This window comes from Loxodonta africana, chromosome 1 (genome assembly GCF_030014295.1).
Source record: "Loxodonta africana isolate mLoxAfr1 chromosome 1, mLoxAfr1.hap2, whole genome shotgun sequence".
NCBI lineage: Eukaryota > Metazoa > Chordata > Mammalia > Proboscidea > Elephantidae > Loxodonta > Loxodonta africana.
In genome coordinates this window covers 21,559,710-21,579,070 of record NC_087342.1, presented here as the reverse complement: position 1 = coordinate 21,579,070, position 19,361 = coordinate 21,559,710, and the positions used below count along the sequence as shown (strand labels likewise).

At 40.8% G+C, this 19,361-nt stretch overlaps 1 protein-coding gene across 1 annotated transcript in view; it reads right to left on the bottom strand.

Moving 5' to 3' along the window:
• ATP13A4 (ATPase 13A4) overlaps positions 1-19,361 on the bottom strand; it is a 93,547-nt gene that overhangs the window by 34,440 nt on the left and 39,746 nt on the right. Inside the window, exons 14-18 of the mRNA XM_064279854.1 lie at positions 15,427-15,577; positions 13,483-13,569; positions 12,769-12,922; positions 10,880-10,991; positions 4,086-4,210 (exon numbers count right to left, since the gene is read on the bottom strand). Coding sequence (XP_064135924.1) covers positions 4,086-4,210; positions 10,880-10,991; positions 12,769-12,922; positions 13,483-13,569; positions 15,427-15,577 — 629 coding nt within the window. The remainder of the gene's footprint in view (positions 1-4,085; positions 4,211-10,879; positions 10,992-12,768; positions 12,923-13,482; positions 13,570-15,426; positions 15,578-19,361) is intronic.

Here is a 19,361-nt window from a genome sequence, read left to right as displayed (position 1 = left end):
TCATTACTGAGACCTGAGTTTGCAGTTTGAAAAAATTGAGTGCAAAAAAAAAAAATCTTAAAGCAAAATTACAAAAATATGACAATTACAAGAAAAACAATAAGAAATTGAGAGGATAGATCCAGGACTCCTGACATGTGAATAATAAGAAGGAAAAAGGAAAGAGAGACAAAGGCACTAATTAGCTGAACAACAGAGGAAATGTTTCTAAGAGAAAGACAGATTAAAAGTCCTTGTATGTTCCAGACTAAATTAATGAGAAAAGACAGACATACAGGGGTACCCTGGTAACATTTCTAAACTCGAAGTTTAAGAAAAAGGCTATACACAGAAAAGAACAAGTTATCTACATTAGACTGACAATGGACTTATAATGTGCAATACCAAAAGCCAAAAGACAAAGGAATAGCATCTATAACCAAAATTCATTGCCGTCGAGTCGATTCCAACTCATAGCAACCCTATAGGACAGAGTAGAACCGCCCCATAGAGTTTCCAAGGAGCACCTGGTGGATTCAAACTGCCAACCTTCTGGTTAGCAGCCGTAGCACTTGATCACGATGCCACCAGGGCTTCCATAGCATCTATACAACATTAATAAAAATCCTATACCCAGGCAAGATAGCATTCACCTAGCAGGTGAAAAGAAAGATAGCCCAGGATATGTAAAAAATACAGTGTTCAAAAGCAAAGATGTCATTTTGAGGACTAAGGGGTGCCTGACCCAAGCCATGACATTTTCAATTGCCTCGCATGCATGCAAAAGCTGGATAATCAATAAGGAAGACTGAAGAAGAATTGATGTCTTTGAACTATGGTGTTGGAGAAGAATATTGAATATACCATGAACTGCCAGAAAACCTGTCTTGGAAGAAATACCGCTAGAGTGATCTTTGGAAGCAAGGATGGGAAGACTTCTCGTACTTTGGACATGTTACCAGGAGAGACCAGTCCCTGGAGAAGGATATCATGCTTGGTAAAGTAAAGCGTCAGTGAAAAAGAGACGACTCTCTATGAGATGGATTGACAAAGTGGCAGCAACAATGGGCTCAAACAGAACAAGGATTGTGGGGATGCAGCAGGACTGGGTAGTGTTTCATTCTGTTGTACACAAGGTCACTCTGAGTCAGAACCAACTCAACGGCCCCTAACAACAACGTGTAAGAAATCAGAGATCATAAAACCCCTCTATTGCATCCAAGAACAATACTCGGGAAAAATTATAATCAAATAAGGAAAGAAACATAGTAGAAATTTCAGGAGAAGGGGAGAGGAACTGAAGAAGGTGGAGGGAGATGAACTCTGATTTCTACATATTTCTAAATGGTTATGAATAAGTTATAAGGATCTGCATTTAAAAGCTAAATAAAGACTTTTGAAACAGAAAGAGGAAATTTAATAACTAGTGAGCTAACGCAGCAACACTTAGATCGTTTTGGGGGAATAGAATGGGAGAGAATAAGTAATCTAAAAGTCTTTTGGAGAGAGGAGGAGAACACGAAGAGAGGGAGAATTCCATACAAGTACTCCAGCATTCCCAACTCCAGAATTGGGTTCAGGGGAAGTGCAGGTGGGGGTAAGTATGTGCCTTGGTTGGGAAATATTGTATCTTGGTGACACAAATAATAGAATCAATATGTCTGATTATGAGAACAAGGAAAGGGAAAACAGCCATTGATAGAATGAAAAAATTACAGTAGATGATCCAAATTAACAAGAGCAAAAAATGGAATGAAGAGCAACATGATCAAACCAGCAAAAAAAAAAAGGAAAAAGAGATGGACAAAAATGAAAACAGCATTGTAAATTAGGTGATAAATATAATGCAATTTGGTTTTAAAAAGTAGCCTCAAAATGCTTTAAATTATAAAGACAAAGAAAAAAGTTTTTAAATACCCAGACCAAATAAACAAGGTAAGTATAAAAGAACAAAATTCTGACAACAGAAGAACAAAATTCTGACATCAGACTTCTCTTCTGCAATAATAATACGAAAAAAAAGATAACGGAAGCAGCAATTAACAGAATTTTGAAGAGAAGAACTTTGATACGAGAATTTTATATTCAGCCCAGTCTTTAGATAACATTAACAAATTCTGGGAAGCTGCAAAAGGAACATGAGTGAGAAATACACTTCTGAATTTTACACTTACATTGGAGGAAATTAAAAAGTATTATTTAAATTTTGGCTTTAATAATCAGATACATATAAGGTTGATAAATATATACCAACAGGAATCTAAACATACATTCAATGGGAAGAGACAGTCCTTCAGATTAGTTCAGTAGCCGTGGTCTTCTCCGTTCCTCCTCCTGCTAACATCTTTAGGTGTCCAAACAAACCACCCCCTTAAAGCTTAATAACTAACAAGATTAAAGAAATACAACTCCAGGCTGGTGCCCAGATGTCTAACTACCCCCTCCTTGGGTGGTCAGGTAGAAAAATCTACATTGTAATGTGTGTAGTGAGGCACAGAACCCCTGGAGCATAAAACTGAGTGAGGAAGACCTTCTTAGTCCTTCACTTACGGTGCACCATGGGGCATGCACAAAAGAGTTTCTGTCCCACCTGGACAGATTTTGGCCTGGAGGGAACTCTCATCATGGACCTGTCCTAGTCCCTTGCTCACAGTGCAAAGTGGGGGCACGCGTAGAAGAATTTTCCATCTCCATCCAGACAGCTTTCAAGCCAGGGGGGACCACTCATCATGGAAGAGTTTCCTGTTGTATGCTGTATGTTGTCTGTGAGCAATTCAAATGTCTTTCATTTGCCAACACTTCGTGAATATCTCACGTGTACAGCTCAATCATACCGGAAGGACGTAGCGCCCATGGAGTGGTTGATGCCACTGGGTAGAACGCTCATCCTAGCAGTAATATAGCTGCTTGGAATTTTGAGGCAACCTGTGTGTGCAATGCCCTTAAAAGTATTAATTCATTAAGAAATCATTTATTCACCTCTAGTCTTTTTCCTGATTAAATTGTAGCTTCCACTCCCAAGCATTCACGAAAACATCTCACACATTTCTCCTGCATAATCCTTTCTCGCTGCAGCTTGTTTGTGTGATTTGGGGTCTGAGAGTGAGAGTAGAGGGGATGGGATCATTTTATCTCCAGAATCATAGATCTCCGTTTATGGACCTTCAGTGTAGCTTGCAAACCACACAGTCTACACCTTTTTCTCCTCCTATCACTTTTTTTAATTTTTTTAATCACTTCACAATAGGTAAATCATTGCCTTTGTATGCCTCTTTTCATTCAGGTCTGATCTCAAATGTCACCTTCTCAGAGGGGCCTCTCTGAACCACCTCAGCTAAAGTAGCCAACAAGACACGCTTTATCTCACCACCCTGCTTTGTGTGCCTCATAACGCTTACTAACAGTTGCTGTCGATTCTGATTCATGGTGACCCCACGTGTGTCAGAGTAGAGCTGTGCGCTATAGGGTTTTCAATGGCTGGTAAAAACCAGAAGTAGGTCACCAAGACTTTCTTCTGAGGCACGTCTGGGTGGACTCAAACACCCTACCTTTTGGTTAGCAGCCAAGGAAGTTAACTAATTGTGCCACCCAGAGTACATACTTTTTTGTACAAATTTGTATAATATTAGTTACAAAACAGATGCAGTTGAGTTGATTCTAATTTAAGGGGACTCCGTGCGTTGCAGAGTAGAACTGTGCTCTATAGAGTTTTGAAGGTTGTGACCTGTTGGAAGCAGATCTTTAGACCTTTCTTCCAAGGTGCCTCTGGAGTGTTCAAACCACCAAACTTTCAGTTAGTGGTTGAGTGTCTAACCATTTGCAGCACCAGTGGACTCTTGAGTGTCTAACCATTTGCAGCACCAGTGGACTCCATAACACTTATTATTAATTGCTTATTTGATTGATTGGTTGATTTTTCTATCTCATCCCATTGGAATGTAAGCTGGATGAGAGCAGTGATCTTGCCTTTTGTTCACCCATCTCCAGCTGCTAGAATAGCATCTGCTCCATAGTGGGTGGTCACCAATATTTATTAAATGAGCGAATCTCTCTCTCTCTGTCCACACCAAAGTTTTAGTGTTTTCACAGAAGCCTTTGTCCTATACCTGTGATCATTACAGTCCTTATGCAGGCCGAGATGAGCTCTTCCAGGACAGGTTTTGTCTCTTCCTTCAGTTGATTCTCCAAGATCAGCAATCCCAGAAATATCAGGTCTGCCTCCACCTTCTCCCTTGAAATATATACATGATTGAACAGAAATAGCTTTTACTTTTTTTTTTTTTTCTTTCTTTTTGGAAGTAAAACAAAAACAAAGGCAAAAACCTTCCCGTCAGAGTGATTTCTACTCACTCATTCGAGCGCCATTCTTTAGACACTGAATATGTGCCAAGAGCTATGCAGAAAGAAGACAGAATGGGGCACAAATGGTATTGAGACATTTACTCCGACTGAATCAAGAGGAAGGGAGTACCTAGTAAGCAAAAGATTGGCTTTAGCCTTCCTAGAAAATGAACCAAATGACCACAAAGGTCTCTTACACCTACTGTGGCTATCCCGATTGTTATTATCTCATCTATTGGCAACTACCAAAGAGTAGTTCTAGTTCTGGCACAAAACATCAAAAAATAATAAGTAAGTCTCCAGAAAAAGAAAAGGAAATGAAATGTTATTTTAACCCCAGGAAGCATGAGACCCTAATCTCAACAAGCTGTATTCATGTATTAGCGCTACCACCACCATCGCCACCCATTCCTCCCTCTCCCGAAACCAAATGCATTGCTCTTCTGCAGAAAGTGTGAACGTTTCTGCAAGTAAGCAAGGCCAGGCCTCTGAACACTTTCAAGACATTCCACCAAGTACAGGGAAGAACATGTAGGACAAGGGCTCAAAAATGTCTCCTGACTCATTTATCTGGGACCCAGAGACCTCTAGCAGACATAAGAGCAAGACACCAGCACTCCCTAATTTGAGCCAAAAAACAAGAAAGAAGCACCCTGCCCCCTTGTCTTGCTTTCCATGCGTGTCTTAGTTGGGGCCCTCACATCTGCCAGGGGCATGGAATAGCATCAGTGATGCTACCAGGAAGCTGCCAATACCTCCACAGTAACAGGAAGTGGACCCAGTTTGCAGCACTCACTTCAGAGCAGGCATGGAAGGACAGACAGCATTCTCTGTTCTTCTGAACCAGGTATTCAGAGTTCTCAAGGATCTGACTCCAAACTACCTTTTCAGCTTCATCTATCCCCAAATTCTCCACCCACCCTGGCCACCAGCCAAATTGGACCATTCACCATTCGCTGAACATGCTCTATTCTTAACCGTCTCTAGATATTTGCTCTAGAATGTCATAATACATTTCCTCCTTATCTGTATAAGGGAAAGGGTTACAAGTTCCTGATGATCTGTCATTGAAAGCTTTCTTATATTTTGAGGTCCAGCTCAAATGCCTCCTCCTCCATAAGGGCCTCCACAGAGAGAACTAATTGCTTTCTTGACATATTACCTCTAGCTCAGTTTCTCTCGTATTTTATTTGTCCATATATTGTCACCATTTGCTTTCTAATCTGTCTCTCTGCCTCACTCCTTGAGGGCAAGGCCAGCCTGATTCGACTCTGTGCTCAACCACAGCCTCATACGCAGGAGTGCTCAACAAATGTTTGCCTGATTTGAATATTCTCTTTCCTATCCTGACAATTATTTGCCAGGAAAATTGATTTCCTCTGTAAGAAACTCTACTGTTAGTGGGTTCTCACAGGTATCCCAAATTCATGTCAATAACCATTTACTGAGCACCTAATAAGAGCAAGGAACAAGACTAAGGAAAAAAGAAGCGAGAATATGAGAATATGAAGAGAATATAGTAGCCCCTAACTCCATAGATTTCACACTGAGCAGGAAGGAAAAGGTTAGACATGACCACCTTGGTTATGGGCTCAAGAAAAAGAGGGGGAAATGCAAACAATTCTGGATGGAGTGATTGGAAAAGCCTTCCTGGAGGGGGTGATATTTGAACTGGTCTTTCAAGGATAAGTAATTAATGCCTGATTGAGATCTTCCAATTTTCTAGTGACCCTCATACCAAGGCCTCAGACTTTAGATATTTTCAGAGATGATATGACATGGGCCAACCAGAAGGTACCAGAATGGGCCAAGAAAATGGCTCCAGGGATAAAATGTCTTCTGCTGCTTGTGGCACAACTTGGCACTCAGATTTCTGGTTCCTCTGGCTCCCAGACTTTGCAAGGTTCAATGCACAATAATCAGGAGACCAGAGTTCTAACCCCAGCTCTGTCACTGCCTTGCTATGTGATCATGGGTAAATCACTTTCTTTATCTGGTAATTTATTTCCTGTTTTGTAAAAGAAAGGGAGTGGAATTAACGCATTTCCAAGGTCTTTTCTAGTCTAGCACTACTTGATTCTTCTTTTCATGGGCATTCAGTGTGAGCCAAGAAATAAAGATACTAAGTAGTCCCTTGAGGGGTCTCAAGCTTTGCAACTTGGAATGGTATGCTATCATTTTCTGCTACCTACAGACATTATATCTGCTCCTAAAGTTTCTAAAACTAATAAAGAGTGATGAGTTCAATACAAAGGGAACATTGTCATCCCTGTTCTCATGTTCACCTCATGTTCTTAGCACCCATGTGACTTCTAAAGGATGAAATATGCATAAAGCTGGCCAATAACCCACAAATAGATCATGATATTGGTGCTGGAAGCACCCTGAGTAACCACATAAAATAGAAAGAATGTTCTTCACTACTCAGGGTTTAGGAAAGATTAAGTAGATATGATATGAGTAGACATGGGATTCCTGGTAGTGTAGTGGTTAAGAGTTTGGCTGCTAAGCAAAAGATCGGCAGTAGGAAGTGGTGATGTGGCTTTCAGACAAGAGAGGCAAATTGAAGACCTGTGATCAGATCCTACTACTGAATTGGGTTGAGACTTCACCTGATTTTAAAAAGTACAAACATCAGTGACTTTGGTCAGAGGATGTACTCTCCTGCCCTCACCCTTCCCTATTGCCACCAACGTGAGTGCTTCATCTATGTACATGGCCCCCATCACCTTGAGTCTGCAACTCATAAATAAGCAAATAATTTCCTACAATAATTGAAAGCAGAAGCATAGTTGCCAACACCTTGATATATTTCTGGCAGTAAGCTCACGGGAAATTTAGTTCCTTTCCCAAATGAGTCACATCCTTCATGGACCCAAGTTTTCTCTTCTCTAAAACGTGAAAGCCAATGTCAAAGTCCACTCTTAGCTCTAAGTCTTGAGTGACCTTGATCTGAGTTGATCTGCCACAAATATACAGAGTTGTAAGAGTCAAAGTTTCAGGGGTCACATTAAGCTGGCCCCAGGGAGAGTGGCCTGAAGTGCCCAGGAATCCAACACTCAATGATCTCAGTTTGCCCATTCACAAAGTGACAGGGTTGGGTCACATCCCTGATGCTCAGTAAAGGTGTACTGTCTATAGAGTAAAAAAAAAATTTGGGGGGTGTCTATCCAAGATTTTCTGCAATGTTCAGTCCAAAATAAAGAATTATCCTGCAGAATGAAGAATTCCAAAGACACAAGGAAAATATGAGCCCAAGAGAAAGAAAGGGCCACATAAACAAGAGACTCCATCATCCTGAGCCCAGAAGAACTAGATGGTGTCTGGCTACCTACCAATGACTGCCCTGGCAGGGAACAGAACAGAGAATCCCTGAGGGAGCAGGAAAAAATGGGATGCAGACCTCAAATTCTAGTAAAAAGACCAGACTTAATGGTCCGACTGAGACTAGAGGGACCCCAGAGGTCATGGCCCCCAGACTCTCTGTTAGTCCAAAGCTAAAACCATTCTCGAAGCCAACTCTTCAGACAAAGATTAGATACTGGTGAGGAGTGTGCTTCTTAGCTCAAGTAGACACATGAGACTATGTGGGCAGCTCCTGTCTGGAGGGGAGATGAGAAGGCAGAGGGGGACAGGAGCTGGTTGAATGGACACGGAAAATACAGGGTGGAGAGAAGGAGTGTGATGTCACATTGCAGGGAGAGCAACTAGGGTCACATAACAATGTGTGTAGAAGTTTTTGTATGAGAAACTGACTTGAATTGTAAACTTTCATTAACAGCACAGTAAAAAAAAAAAAAAAGAATTTTTCTGCAGCCTTTTGAATATTTTACTAGACATTCATAGACACGAAAACACTATTTCTTATTTCCTGAGCCTAGCCCTTAGTTCTGTTCTACATATGAAGACAAAGTATTTTTGTATAGTAATATTCTGTTGAATTTTCCAGGAATGCACCTACCATGTGAATTGAGAATAGATTGTATTGTTTTGTTCAAAAGTTTCCCAAGAGTTTTTAACCACTTCACAAAGTCACCTTACAGACAGCAAGACTCCTTGTGGTATTTGAAACTCCAGTGTCTAACGCTCCTGTATCAATTTGCACATGTAGCATTTACGTCAACAATGACTCTCCTCACAGGTCTAAGGACTTGTTACTTCTTTTCATTTTAGTGGAGCCCACTGAGTGTTTATTGAAATATATATTGTTTATTGTAATGTATCACATTGTTTGCTTTTAGTTTTGCTATGTAGGTAGGATGTTACTTTTTTTACAGAGAATATATGCAAATTTAATTTAGAACATTTAAGAAAATATTGAAAAATATAGTTATAACAACAGAGTGCTGAGTCTGATAGGATTGAAAACAAGTATGTTAGAACTCTGTTATTTAAATATTGTGAGTTTGTGTCTAAATAATAAAGTCAGCCTTAATTATATGCACAATAGTATTACCAATAGTGGCTAACATAGAGTATTGGACACGGTATTGAAGGTGAAATAAACAAGGTGGGCTAAAAACAGTGAAAATAATAAACAACAACAATAACAACAACAAATTATTTGGACTAATAAATACCCTGATCCATTTTAGCTTCTGAGGGTCCCTATTTTAGTATATTCATATGAAAGCTTTGTCTAGAATTTCCCCTCAATAGCTTTTCTTGTTTTTCTGTAAACATTTCTTATATTATGTGTTAAGTCCAAGCTATATTTCTTTGTTTCATAAAACTGTATATTTCTTACCAAGAATTTTTTCAGGCAAACATTGCTTTATGGTTTAAAGTCAAGAAAAGTGTGCATAAACATCGTATCCTTTCATCATATTTATTCAATCTGTATGCTGAGCGAATAGGCAGAGAAGCTGGACTATATGAAGAAGAACACAGCAATAGGATTGGAAGAAGATTCATTAACAACCTTGGATAAACAGATGACACAATCTTGCCTGCTGAAAGTGAAGAGGGCTTGAAGCACTTACTGACCACAGCTTTCAGTATGGATTACACCTCAACATAAAGAAATTAAAAATCCTCACAACTGGGCCAATAACCAAAAAAAAAAATGATAAATGGAGAAAAGACTGAAGCTATCAAGTACTTCATTTTACGTGGATCTATAGCCAACACCCATGGAAACGGCAGTCAAGAAATCAAAAAACATACCACAACTACCACAGCCTCCACCAGACAGAGTCCAGCACATCTAGATGGTGCCAAGCTACCTCCACCAACTATTCTGGCAGAGATCACAATAAAGGGGTCCGGACAGAGCTGGATAAAAATTTAGAACAAAATTCTAACTCACAAAAAAAAGACCAGACTTACTGGTCTGACAGAGACAGGAGAAACCCCAAGAGTATGGCCCCTGGATACCCTTTTAAATCACTTCAGAAGTCACTCCTGAGGTTCACCCTTCAGCCAAAGATTAGACATGCCCACAAAGCAAAGCAAGACTATATGGGCACACCGGCTCAGGGGCAAGGACTAGGAGGCAGGAGGAGACAGGAAATCTGGTAAAGGGAACCCAAGGTCAAGAAGGGGAGAGTGTTGACATGTCATGGGGTTGGCAACCAATGTCTAAAAACAATATGTGGATTAATTGTTTAATGAGAAACTAATTTTCTCTGTAAGCCTTCATTTAAAGTACAATTAAAAAAAGAAATCAAACAAGACTTTGCATTGGGCAAATCTACTGCAAAAGATTTCTTTAAAGTGTTAAAAAGCAAAGATGTCACTTTAAGGATTAAGGTGGGCCTGACCCAAGCCCTGATGTTTTCAATTGCCTCATATGTGTATAAAAACTGGACAATGAATAAGGAAGATCGAAGAAGAATCGATGTCTTTGAATTACAGTGTTAGCGAAGAATATTGAATATACCACAGAGTGCCAGAAGAATGAACAAATCTGTCTTGGAAGAAGTACAGCCAGAATGCCCATTAGAAGCAAGGACGGTGAGACCTCATCTCACGTATTTTGGACATGTTATCAGGAGGGACAAAAAAAATCCCTGGAGGAGGACATCATGCTTGGCAGAGGGTCAGGAAAAAAGAGGAAGACCCTCAAAGGGATGAATTGACACAGTGGCTGCAACAATGGTGACAACTGTGCGGATAGTTCAGGACCGTTCTGTTGTACATAAGGTTGCTATGAGACAAAACTAACTTGACAGCACCTAATGACAATGCTCAACCAATACACCAACTGTAATAAAAAAATTTTTCTTTAAGCCACTTGTATATTTGACTACAATTTCAACGTCTCTGAAACTGGTTGTTTCACACATCTGTTTTCATAAAGCCATACAATCACACCACATTTTACAGTTTAAACAGCCATTTCTCATACATTCTCTCAGCCAATGTTCACATCAGCTTTGTAATTTAGACAAGGGAGGGATGACTGTATCACCATTTACCAACATTCGGATACCTCTCGTGCACGAGAAGCTAACAAGCTATGGATCTGGGTCCACAGTCCCTACCCCTTGAGTTCCATCCCAGTCCATTGAATCTTTCCACCAAACCATTTTGCTTTATAAAAATGCTCCCCATTTACCTTGTCAAGGCAGTGATGTGGTGGTCAATGTCCAATTTCTTATACGCCAGTGCTATGACCCGGAAGCCCTGCATCGTGTAAATCTGAAGTTCTCTAGCAAAACTAGTTGGTACTGTTGAAAACCACACAGGATTAGTATGCAACAGTTACTCAGACAGTGCTGACTGAGAATTTCTGTACAAACGGACCCAAGTCTTGCCCAAGGAAACACACCTCAAAAAGGTACATGGAGCAAGTCAGTCAGAGTTCTACATTTAACCACATTGTCAGGGTTGACTTCTTGGGATCTAGTAAAGCTAAAAGGAGAAGGAAGCACTCAAGAAAAGGAAAAAGAATGGAGAAAAAGCAGAGATTTTTTTCTTCTCCAGTTTAACCAATAAACATGTATAGAGTGTCTATTACGGTCAGGTATTGGGTATGCAGAGATTAAAATGCAGCCAGCAGACCAACAATTACAATCAAACGAGATCATTGCTATTATACAGGTGTTATGAATTGGATTGGGCCGCCCAAAAATATATGTTGAAATTGCTAACGCTTGTACCTGTGACTGTGATCTTTTATTACGTTGATGAGATCATACCAGAGTAGGGTGAGTCCTAAACCTAATCCCTTCTGAGTGGTGTGTTATTAAGGGGACACAGAGAAACAACCACAGAGGGAGACACTATGTGATGACAGAAATGGATGCATCTGTAAGCAGCAAAGAAATGCCAAGGATTTCTAGCAATCACCAGAACCTGGAAGTCAGCTCCACAGAAGGGATCAACGCAATTGGTACCTTGTTTTGGACTTTTAGCTTCTAGAACTGTGAGAAAATATATTTCTGTTCTTTAAATTCACTCACTTGTGGTATTTTGCTATGGCAACCCTGGCAAAAACTAAGATACCAGACCATCACAGGATCTTACGGAAGCATTTAGTGGTGCATGTACCAGACTGGGAGGTTAGGTGAAGGAGGGGGTAGGAATTTAGGCTGAGGGAGCATCACAAGCCAAGGCATGGAGGCATGATAGAGCAAATCTTGAGTAGTTAGTTCAGCTCAGGAGAAGGACATTACGTGATCATAAAAGTGGTAAGGTACATCTGGGGAGTCCTACAGAGGGCTGGAGTCCCTGGGTGGTTCAAACAGTTAAGGAGCTCAGCTGCTAACCAAAAGGTTGTCTGGCGGCTTGAGTCTACCCAGAGCCACCTCAGAAGAAAGGCCTGTGAATCTACAGCTATTAGAAACCCTATGGAGCACAGTTCATCTCAAACAGTATCTAAATCAAGCTTGTCTTTCTCTCTCCCTGTATGTCCCATCTTGGTGACTGGTACCACCATCACTCCCTACCCAGGAATTTTCCAATTCTTCAATCTCCCTCAGTGCCTCTACCTAAGCAGTTGCTAATCCATGGCCTCTGTCATTGCCTCAGCTCAGGCCATCATCCCCCTGCTGAATCACTTCATTAGCTGACAAAGTGACTCCCTGCCACCAGTCTCCCCAATTCTGATTTACCCTCCACCCTATGACCAACTAGACTGCTCTTTCTCTCACATAGTATGTTGTCTTGAGTTTGAACCAACTAGATGGCAACAGGTATACATGGGATCAAATCATGAAGGGCCTTATATAACATCCTAAAGAAGTTTGAGATTATCTGGGAGCCAGGAAGCAACCAAAAAAAGAAAGGTAAAGTGATAACACACTTGGGGACAACCAGTCACCAAGACGGGAAGTATAGGAAGAGAGAAAAAGGAAGCTTGATTTTGGAATTGTTTGGGATGTTGATGTGTCACTCAATTAGCAACGACCAGTAGGCAATTGGATTCATAGATCAGGTGCTGAGGGAACACATTCGGGCCAGAAACACAGATTTGTCAGTTATAATCCAAGTCTGTTCACTCACCTGTCTCAGGTTGGCAAAAGCTGGCCACCCTCTCTGGTGCACCTTTCATGAATGCCAGCCGGTCACCCCCCATCTCTTGGACAATGACTGTCATTCTCCGCAGTGCTGATGAGAATGGGAACTGATGCAGGATAGCAATGCCTTCCACTGGGACCTGGTTAGGAGACGGGGGAATGGAGAAGGAGATACCGACATAGTTTCTAGGTACCGGGAATTAAATACTCCTCCTTCAATCCTGGAGCCCTGGTGGCCCAGTGGTTAAGAGATCAGCTGCGAACCAAAAGGCTGACAGTTTGAATCCACCAGTCACTCCTTGGTAACCCTAAGAGGCAGCTCTGCTCTGTCCTACAGGGTCACTACGAGTCAGAACCGACTTGACGGCACCTAACAACAACAACAAGGTGGCGCAGTGGTTAAGAGCTTGGCTACTAACCGAAAAGTTGGCAGTTTGAATCCACCAGCCACTCTTTGGAAGCCCTAAGGGGCAATTCCACTCTGTCCTACAAGGTCGCTGTGAGTCTGAATCAACTTGATGGCAAGGGGTTTGGTTTTGGTCTCTCAATCCTTATTTTAGCAAATAAGGGAAACAGTCTCACTAATTTCCACATGTGGGATTCAAATAAGACACATCTGTGACCCTCCAGAATTTGTGAGCCTGAAGGGAGTTTCTCTTCGCTTTTGACTGTTGGGAGGTGGATGGCGAGAAAGGCTTACCTGGCTGGCTGTTTTGCAGGGCTTAACTACCATGGCGTGAGTCGGCACTCCCTTGATGTGGAAATCGTCCCCAGAAATATCCATTTCCTATTTCACAAATGGGATATTTCATAGCAGAGATTTATTTTTTTGTCCACCCACTGATACTATGTTCAAACCCCTCCTTTGAGAAAAACTTCAGACCACATCAATGTATTCTTGGTGCCCCTCCCTCAGCTAGATGAAGGTGAACCAGACTTAACCCCCAACAGAAGAAAATAATGCATGCGAAATGCTGTGAGCTTGAAGGGCAGACATTTCTGAATTATTTATGCAATTTATCCTGCTTTCTCTGTTGGAATGTGCTGTATAAAGGCTCAATTTCCATTTCTGAAGAGCTTGACTTGAAAATAGTGAGCATGAATAGCCAAGAGGTATTTTGTGTGAAGCAAGCACCTCGGTCTTCCTTCTCCTGGAGTTCACTGCTCTTCCTGCCCTTTCCAGTCTATTTAACTTGGACTGGTAGTCCTCAGGGCAGGGCAGAGCTGGGACACACGTGGTTGAATGTTCAGTAAACACTCAGTAATTGCTATAATAATGACCCCAAATTATAATCAAAGAAACCTTTTACCCAAAGATATCAAAGCGCTTTGTAATCATCTCATTAAGTGTTTTTTTTTTTTAAAAAAAAAAAAATCTGAGAGGAAATTGACATCTCTACGTAAAGATAAGCGAACGGTAATCCAGGAAGGACAGAGGATTGAAAAAGTTACATTAGACTGCTGCAGAATTACGCACTATTCGAGCTGGATGTTGCTGTTGTTAGCTGCCTTTGAGTCAGCCCCCAAATCATGGCGACCCCACACATGACAGAAGGAAACGCTGCCCATTCCTGCACCATCCTCATTATCAGTACCGAATCATACCATTGTGATCCAAAGGGTTTTCCCTGGCTGATTGTGGAAGCAGATTGCCAAGCCTTTCTTCCTAGTCCATCTTAGCCTGGAAGCTTCACCGAAACCTATTCAGCGTCCTAGCAACGAGACAGCCTCCACTGACAGATGAGTGATGGCTGCGCATGAGGCGCATCAGCCAGGAACTGAACCTGGGTCTTTCACAGGCCAGGCGAGAATTCTACTGTTGAACCACCACTGCCTCCATATTCTATCTCAACCAGAGCAACTCCAACTATTTGTTTTATATACTGCGCTTCTGAATAGGGTCTCCTTTAAAGAAAAGATCCCAGTTTTTGTTTTGCTTTTTTTAATGTAAATACCAATGTTCTAATACAATTCCCTCATTTTATTGTCTTCAAATCTAAGGCCCCAACGAGAGAGATGACTTCATAGAGTTGAGCAGTCAGAGCACAGCTAAAACTAGAACACAGAGATGTAGATTCCTCATCCTGAACTACACCATTTGCTCCTAAATCTAGTTTAAAACCTGGAAAAAAAAGTTCCATCACCATTTGCCTTTTTACTGTTTCCAGTCTTAGGAATAAAATCAAATACTAAATTAATAGGAATAAAACTCTTGGTAAAAATGAGTCTATGAGTTACCCTAAGCACTGGAGATTGCTGTTTCCTACTCCTATGTTCTAGAAAACTTTGCAACAAGACATTGCTCATAGTACAGAATAAGATAATTATTTCCCAAAGAGGTGGGAAACAATTATGTAAGAATTATAACTATATTTATACTATTGAACCTGTAAAATGTGCCAGGTACAGTGCTAAGCATTTTTTAATACATCATCTCATTTAAACTTCACAATACCCTGCAATTATGAGCTGCACTATACAATTGAGGAAACCAGGCTTAGGTTAATTTGTCTTTCACTACTATATTTTTTTTTTACTATATGGACTCTGTATTGGAAACTTCACATTTTATAAGTATTAAATGGATGTGTGTTGCTCGGGAGTTGAAGAAGTTTCTTAGATTCTCTGCAGAGCAGAGGCTTACCCAGGCGGTGGCTTCAAACATTTTGAGGTCCAGTGGGTCTCCCTGAATGGTCCCATCGAGAAGGATCAGAGAGTGGCAGCTGGCCATGGCCGCAAACAGTGGGCCCCATGGCAAAGCCTTTCCCGAGGCAAAGCTGTGAACTTCCTGGAAGCTAACGGAGAAAAGGGAAATGGCTTCAGTTCTATACCCCCGACGCCAAAATGGAGCTTCTTCGAGGTAACTAAGAGCTTTGGAACAGAGGTGCCTGGACTATTTAGGGTGGCTGGCCTAGGTGTAGGCTTGACCCCATTTTGTTACAAGCTTTTGCTTCTGCATTACCCAGGATGTTGTATGCAGGAGCCCTAAAATCAAGGTACTTGACCAAAGTAAAATGGCTAGCCTGACCCTGAACTCAGGCTCCATCTCGACTCATGCTAACTTCTTTAACAATCAGTGACCCTGGTACAGGACTAAAAGCTTGTGATTAAGAAATGGTTTTCTCTTTGAGCTAGGAGAATGTCCTGAAGCCAACTGACTTAAGTACATAACAAAGGATTTCCCCTGCAATTGTCAAACCCTTAGGCAGACTTAAGTACATAACAAAAGAAACGTTTTTAATGTTATTAATGTTACCAGAAGTCCCCTCAGCAGCCCTCAGGAAATATTTAAGATAGTTACCTTGTAACCACCCTGTAAAACCCCTTAGTCAAGTGTTCAAAATAACCAATCTGAAGAGCCCACATTTGTGTTTCCAACCAATCACTGCAAAGCCCCTGCCTTGAGTTGTCCTGCCTCCTGATCTTGCAACTTCCAGTCAGAATATTATAACCTAGTTCCCGGTTTCCACCCTATATCTGTTTCCGGGAAGCAACCACCCCTTGGATTCGCTGGTTTTCATTCTGTGTGGACTAGCATCTCCCCATTTGAATGTTTCTTATGCTTTCAATAAATCTCTTTATTTCACTTTAATAGAGTCTCAGAGTTTTACTTTAGGAGAAAGGTGAATACCTTTTAAAAAAATAATTCAACGAGCTTTGTTGCATTGCATACCCACTCTCTAATCCTCCAGATTAATAGTGTTCTATTCAGCCATTGGAAACCCTAGTGGTGTAGTGGTTAAGAGCTACGGCTGCTAACCAAAAGGTCATCAGTTCGAATCCAGCAGACACTCTTTGGAAACTCTATGGGGGCAGTTCTACTCTGTCCTATAGGGTTGCTATGAGCTGGAATCAACTCAATGGCAATGGGCTTGGTTTTTTTTTTTTTTTTTAAACTCAGCCATTGCCCTTAGGTAGGTTCAGTGAGTATGAGAAAGGTCTATAAGGTTCATTGAAGCTCTTTCTTCCCTCTTTTCCTCTCATTTTCTCTGGCACTGTTTACTTCAGATATGTGGAGCTCCCACCTGCAACAACTAGACTACATCATATAGAGCCCTGGGAGACAGAATAGACTAGGGTACAATGTAGTTATGTGCATCTCCCTCAATCAATCCTTCACAAACAATAGGGATTGTGTCTTCCGCATCTCTGTGTCCACTGTACTTCACGTTTGGCCTATAGTAGACAGTTAGCAAATTTATGAGTGAATGAATGAATTAGTTGGTTATTGAAAATCTACAAGATCTTAATGGTAAAGAAATGAACATTTTTTAAATGGACACTCAATCTCCCCTCTCCCATCCTGGCATCTAGTGCCCATATTCCGCCATCATCTCTAGCATTTCCTATAAAAAGTAGCTGTTATGGCATGAATTATGTCCCCCAAAGATATGTGTTGTAAATCCTGCCCCTACACCTGTGGTTATAATCCCATTTGGGAAGGAGTTCTCTTTGTTATGTTAATGAGGTACTATTAGTGTAGGGTGTGTCCTAAATCAATCTTTTTTGAGACACAAAGGAGCAGATCAAGCAAGCAAGAAGAGATGGGGGAAGAAGGATGCCATGCCAAAGAGCAGAAGCTATAAAAAAGAGACAAGCACCTTCCCCCAGAGCCCATGGAGGAGGAAAGTCTTACCCTAGGACCAGCACCCTGAATTCAGACTTCTAGCCTTATTTTCTAACAAAAAATAAGTTTCTGTTCATTAAAGCCACCCACTTGTGGTGTTTCTGTCATAGAAGCATTAGGTAACTAAGACAGTAGGCTTATGTAAAATTGACTGAGACACGACTCAGTTCTCCTTTGCAATCTCCTTGGTCAGTCCCTTGCGTAAATGTGGAATACAGGAGTTCACGAAGCAGCCCATTGTATTTGGAGGACCTCTCAGGAACAGAAGATTCTTTCTTAGACCAACGTGAAATCCGCTTCTGAGCCAGTTAGAATCTACTTGGTCTCTCTCACATGTCAACTTCTCTCAGGTTTGAGGAACACCTGTCCTGTATCCCCCTTTATCCTCCCTCCCCCCAGCTGCTCCTCCAATTACAAAGTTGCCAGGCCTCTCATCTTCCTAGTTACTTTGTCTTGGAAACTTTCATATTTGTCATAGTTTGTCTTAAAGTATGGTTCTGCGAAATCAGACTATTCTCTTGGTATCGACACTGTATTTCTTTAAATACAGCCATTGTTGCTTTAGTTTTTTGTTTTTGAAAGAATACCTATCATAGTGTTGACTCATAATCCAGCTGTATTTCTTCCTGGCTTCCTCATTCAAGCTTCCCTTTGGCCTACAAAGGGTTCAAAAATCTCTTGGATGATTACTGGCCCTGCCGGTCATATCCATTATTATGTAGCAGAAGGGCAAATTATGTCAATGGTTTGCAACATTTCCCCCAGTATTTTAGTAAAATGGTAAAAAAGTTAAAAAGCTAAAAAATTTTTAGAAGAGAGAGATGACCAGTAGTAGTACAGTTAGTACCGAAGCACTTTTCAGGTCATACTGAAAAGCAAAATACAGATCAGGGAAAAAAAAAAAAAAAGAAATCTTATTTTGAAGATGTAGCCAGTATATGATTCTGAGTTCCTAAGGAACTAGCACAGCAAGCAAATGATAGCTCTCTATCATCCCTGCCCTTGTCCTTTTATTTAAATATTTATGATTTATCAAGCCCAGGGAGCTCTCAATGATTCTTAAAGTATCCAGCACACTGACAGGCACTTTCTGGAAAAGATCCAAATTATAAGAGTTGAGCCCATGTTTACCAAGAAGATATTGAAAAGCCGATAAGTCAGGTGATGACTTCTCACCTAGAATTGAATTTGTCTCATTTTATTCATTAAATTTGCAAAAAAAAAAAAAAAAACAACTTTTTATTTCATTTTAAATTGCTATTTTACTCATTTGAAGCCAAGTTTGACTTTCAGAGAGAGAGGAAAGAAGGAAGAGAAGGAGGAAGGGAAGCAAGGAATGGAGGGAAGGAGGGAGGAAGGGAGGGGTAGACCTAATTAATCAAGCTAAGCTAAACATTATGTCAGTTTTTATTGAAATTTGACAAGTCACTTTTAGAAATAGAAAGTTTCAAGCATTTTGTAAATTATATGACCCCAATTCAATAAATAGAGGAGCATTCAAAAGACGGAACACAATCTGTTCATTTTAGTTGAGCAAGTATTTACTGTGTACATACTGTGTGTGCTTGGTACGGTGCTACATCGTTAGAGACACAAATATAAATAAGAAAGACACTGTTCCCAAGGAGCTCACAAATTTGAATAAAGGTATACATTTTTCTTTAAAGCTGAAACAGAAAAACACTAATGAATGAGAAGACTAGGCGTATGCCCAAATCCACCTTCTAGGGAAAATCAAGAGCACTTGAGAAACTTTAACACTTGTAAGAGGCCTCCTCTATAGACCAAAGTGGCTAGAAGCACCAGGATTTCCTTTTTTAACCCAGGAAATAGACTTCTTTACAAGCGATATTTTAATATGCAAATGTATTAAAGACAGGTGATTAAACGTAGTTGCAGGAAAAATTGTATGTCATCTGCATAATACGAAAGAACAAACATGTACCTTTGAG